This window comes from Monopterus albus, unplaced genomic scaffold (assembly GCF_001952655.1).
Source record: "Monopterus albus unplaced genomic scaffold, M_albus_1.0 scaffold53.1, whole genome shotgun sequence".
NCBI lineage: Eukaryota > Metazoa > Chordata > Actinopteri > Synbranchiformes > Synbranchidae > Monopterus > Monopterus albus.
The window spans coordinates 17,961-22,106 of record NW_018127933.1 but is presented as its reverse complement, the minus strand read 5'-3'; the positions used below and the strand labels follow the sequence as shown (position 1 = coordinate 22,106).

At 38.9% G+C, this 4,146-nt stretch overlaps 1 protein-coding gene across 1 annotated transcript in view; it reads left to right on the top strand.

Annotated features, from left to right (window-relative positions):
• Positions 1 to 3,267: 3,267 nt before the first annotated feature.
• The window catches only part of LOC109961242 (coagulation factor XIII B chain-like), an 18,368-nt gene continuing 17,489 nt past the window's right edge, over positions 3,268 to 4,146 (top strand). The window contains exons 1-3 of the mRNA XM_020601920.1: positions 3,268 to 3,473; positions 3,575 to 3,757; positions 4,036 to 4,141. Of these exons, the coding sequence (XP_020457576.1) occupies positions 3,404 to 3,473; positions 3,575 to 3,757; positions 4,036 to 4,141 (359 nt within the window). The 5' untranslated portion in view covers positions 3,268 to 3,403. The remainder of the gene's footprint in view (positions 3,474 to 3,574; positions 3,758 to 4,035; positions 4,142 to 4,146) is intronic.

Below are 4,146 nucleotides of genomic sequence, written 5' to 3'. Positions count from 1 at the left end.
CTGCAGTGACAGCAACTAAAACAAAACAACGGAGTAGACTGAACATAAGCAACACACTTCGGGTGTCATTGTCTCCTATTACCCCCAGATGGGACCGTCTTGTTGCAGAGAAACGAGCTCAGGGCTCCCATTGATTTAGTGTTATGGGGAGTTAAATTTTCATGCACTTTATATTCGTTTTTGTGGTGTATCTGTATCTTATTTTGAAGGCATGTTTAAATGTTACCATAGCGACCAGAGTCAGAGAGTGTTGGGGCTGTGGTCGCCAACAGAGGGAGGTGAGGGAGAGGGGAGGAGGAGAGCTTGTGAGTCTTAGCGGGCACACAAACATGCAGGAGCCTTATCTGACGGTTCAAACTGGCAACTTTATTTCAGCTGTTGAAAAATAACATTCATGGAGTGTTTAATATAAAAAAAAATAAAAATGTTGTGTAGGTATATTTAGATAATAGAGAAAGAAATGTGGAATTGCTGGTTCTTGTCATTTATTTATTTTTCCACGTGAATTTTTTAAAATAATTTATTTATGAGGCAGAGAGGATGTTACTAGAGACTTTGATGTTATACTCATGTTATGTTGTTGGCGCAATGTTACGAGGAAGCTGCTAATGAGGTTGCATACGAGTACACAGTGGATTCACGTTTATTATTATATTTACAATATGAACAAACTACGTACAATTATTAAAATTATCAGGCGTTGACCGGTCCGCAGTGATAAAAAGGTTGGGGACCACTGATTTATGGGACATGTTTTAGGTTAATTATGACATTTAGATAAACAATTTCTATCCTTAACGCTTGGAGATCATGTGTGTTCTACATGTACTAAATTATTAACTTGGCAGATATTTTAATATGTAGAAAAGCTTCCTACTTTGCTAATAGTAATTTAAAAGTGAAAGGACCAGTGTGTTTTGCTGTAGTTATGAAGACCTGAAGTCCATAGTTGGTACAGCATGGCCTCAGCTGCAGGCAGAAACAGCCTAATAGTCAGAATTCAGCTCTGTCGGTCCTCTCTGTGGTTATATGGAACTAAATGAGTGTGAAGCACAGGGCTGCTGAAACTGAGCAGAGAAAATGTGCTCCATCAGATACATAAATGGTATAAAGGTCAAAAAGCAAGCATTACTTTCCCTTTATGCCCTTTGCGTATTTTTCTTACTGTTCAAGCAGAACCAACTGGCTGAACAGGAAACTGTTGGTCAGTATCAGAGTTACTGGAAGTAATAATAAAAAAAACAGCCATGGCCATTTTTATTCCAGCCTAACCATACCTTTAATATTTGAAAATCTGTCATTTAAAATATTCCAATGAATTCTTGTAGTTTATTTATGCATTTCATTGCCTTATCTTCTCACTTCCCCTGCTGTTTGCTGCACCCAGGCATCCCCGTGGCTCACTTCTGGCCTCTAGTGGAGAAATATGGAAAGGATCCAAACAAAACCACTGGTGTTAAAAATATTGTTTATCAGGAGCTAAAGTATCAGATTATGTGAGCCAAAGTAATGACTTGGATGTGTTTCTCCCTCTCCTCGTAGTTCTGCATGTCTTTACTAAATAATTTCTATAAATGCATTCACGTAAAGCTAAACACGTCTTACTTTATGCTTGTTGCATTCTGCTTGTGTGTAATTGCATATAATTTGAATATTCAGCGCCATCTGTTTTAGCCTCTTCTCTGCCTCAGTGATTGACTTTATAAACCAGATTAAAGGAACATTTGCTCAGCCTATTCAGAAATCCTTTGACACATCAGTGGTGAAGCATGAAGAATAAATTACCGTTTTATCCACATGTAATTAATTTGTAAAGTACATAGTGTTACTGTTTTGTGCAGCAAAGGGTACAGCACGGTGAAAAATAAAAGTTGTTTAATATAACAGTTGAAAACAGTTGCTGTAACTAGGTTTGGGCAGCTATTGTTCACAGTGACCTCTTATCTCTGCCAGTTTGTCTGTGGGGCACCGCCTCTCCAGTACCTCAGGAGGTCGCTGCTGAGCTGTTCCTGGAACAGCCGGCTGAGACTGCATCTGACTGTAGTAAGGATAAACTCAGTTAGATGTTGACCGACTTGTCCCTTATAGATTTTTTATTTCCTTCAAATTTTTATTAATGTTGTGAAATGCACAAATAACACAGGCAACAGCCAGAATGTTGACAGCATCAGTATCCAGTTTATGAGAGAGAAAAAGTGTAAACATAATAATAATGATAATATGTGTGTGTATCCTTAACAGATGCATTGTTGACCTCTCTGTCAGTATCTTTTCATTTTTACCGTCTTTTGGCAACGTGTGTTGTTTCCAAGGGTTTTCCACCCTGACGGGAAACTGTTGGGAGGCATTATTCATAAATGTGGATGTGAAATGTCAGCACATAAAATATTCCCTCTCTGCCTGAGGTACCTGCCCTCCAGAGGCTGTGAGCACCCTCCTGTCTCTGAATTTGCTTGATATCCAATCTACTCGGTGAAGATCAAAACAGTTTTTCATCATATATGTCAGGAATGTTCTGAGGAGTGCCTTTGTGCAGTGGTTTTCTGTGCAGGTCTCCTTAGCTTCTGTTCAAAACAATTTGTGAATGCCATAAAGGCATATTGAGAAATAAAGGCAAACTCTGCATTGCTTCACAGTTCATGTTTGTTTCAATAGTTTGCACACTGATCAGAATCTGCGTGATTTGTTTCCAAGATTCTTTGGCAACTGTTTTCACCTGACAAGGCCATCGACAGACACATGTTTGTTAAGCTGTGTCCATATGTGTATCCTAAAATGTGACACTTGTTCACACTAAAAACAGGTTGGCTTCCCATTTTTCAAAATAAGTGCCATATTTTTGATGTAGTTTTGTGCTGATATATTACTTTGCTTGTTTTTATTTTAAATGGACTTTAGATGAGACGAGCGAGTTGACTCACTGTTTGCTCTATTGATTGCTATGAATGATTACCAGGAAAGAAAGGGAGGAACAAATAAACTTTTACAGGAATGCTCTTGTTGTGTCACTGAATGGTAAACATAGCAAAGCTACACAGGGGCATGAAGGCAAAAAAATCTGTTTGAATAATACTGAATTCTAAAAATAAAATTAATAAAAGGTGCGTGACTCACTGAGCTGCTTCTGAAATATACATCTTACAGTTGGAGGTGTTAATGTGAAGAAAACATCTTGGTCTTTTTAAGGGCTTGTTAAGGATCCTGTGTTTCGGGGGGGGGGCGTGTGCATCTATCTGGTCACTTTGCTTCTGTTCGCTGTGAAACTGAGATATCTGGAGGCTGGAACAGACTTGCGCAAGTCACTGACTCTGTTTGCCTGTGAGCTCCACAGCTCGCTCTGTGTCTGACAGTGTTTCGATCCAGTCTCAACTAATGTTCCGCGAGTCAGGGTGAAGAGGATAAAATGCACATTTTAACCCGAAGCTGCGTGTTGTATTTGTGGATACATATACTGACCTTTGTAAAAAGTCAAGGTAAGACAAGTAATTTCAATTTTTTTTTTATCTTACCATTTAGTTTATTGTCAAACATGGAAAGTTGTTTATATTTATTTTTGTTTATTGCTGCCCACCAGATTGTACACTTGAACAGTTTGTAAATGGCCCCCATTATGATTCAAATTTTGACACCACCAGTATGCAGGCCAGCTACGCTGATAAAAAACAAGTAAGAGTGAACTGCAATATTGGCTTCAGTGGCTTTTTCAAACTGTCGTGTGAAAATGGAAACTGGGAGCCCAAGGGCACGAAATGTCAACGTAAGTTACATCTATTACTATTCTGAAATCAGTATTTATTCTGGCATTATCTACGATTAAAAATGTGTCGGTTTAACTTCTGTTAAAGTTACAGCGTTGTGATCCATACTAAAGCAGGCCAAACTTGTATTATTATTATTGTTGAATTAATAATATGATGATACATTACATCTCAGTGCATTATCACTGAGTGGAAGACCCATCTGTCTCACCACTGCGATGCAGGCCAGTGTGTGTTTGACTGCAGTGCTGATGTTCTCTCTCATGTATGTTTTAAGCGAGATCATGCGGTCATCCCGGCGATGCGCAGTTTGCAGATTTTCAACTGGAGAAGGGAGACGATTTTGTCTTTGGGTCACAAGTTGTGTACACCTGCCACAAAGGGCATG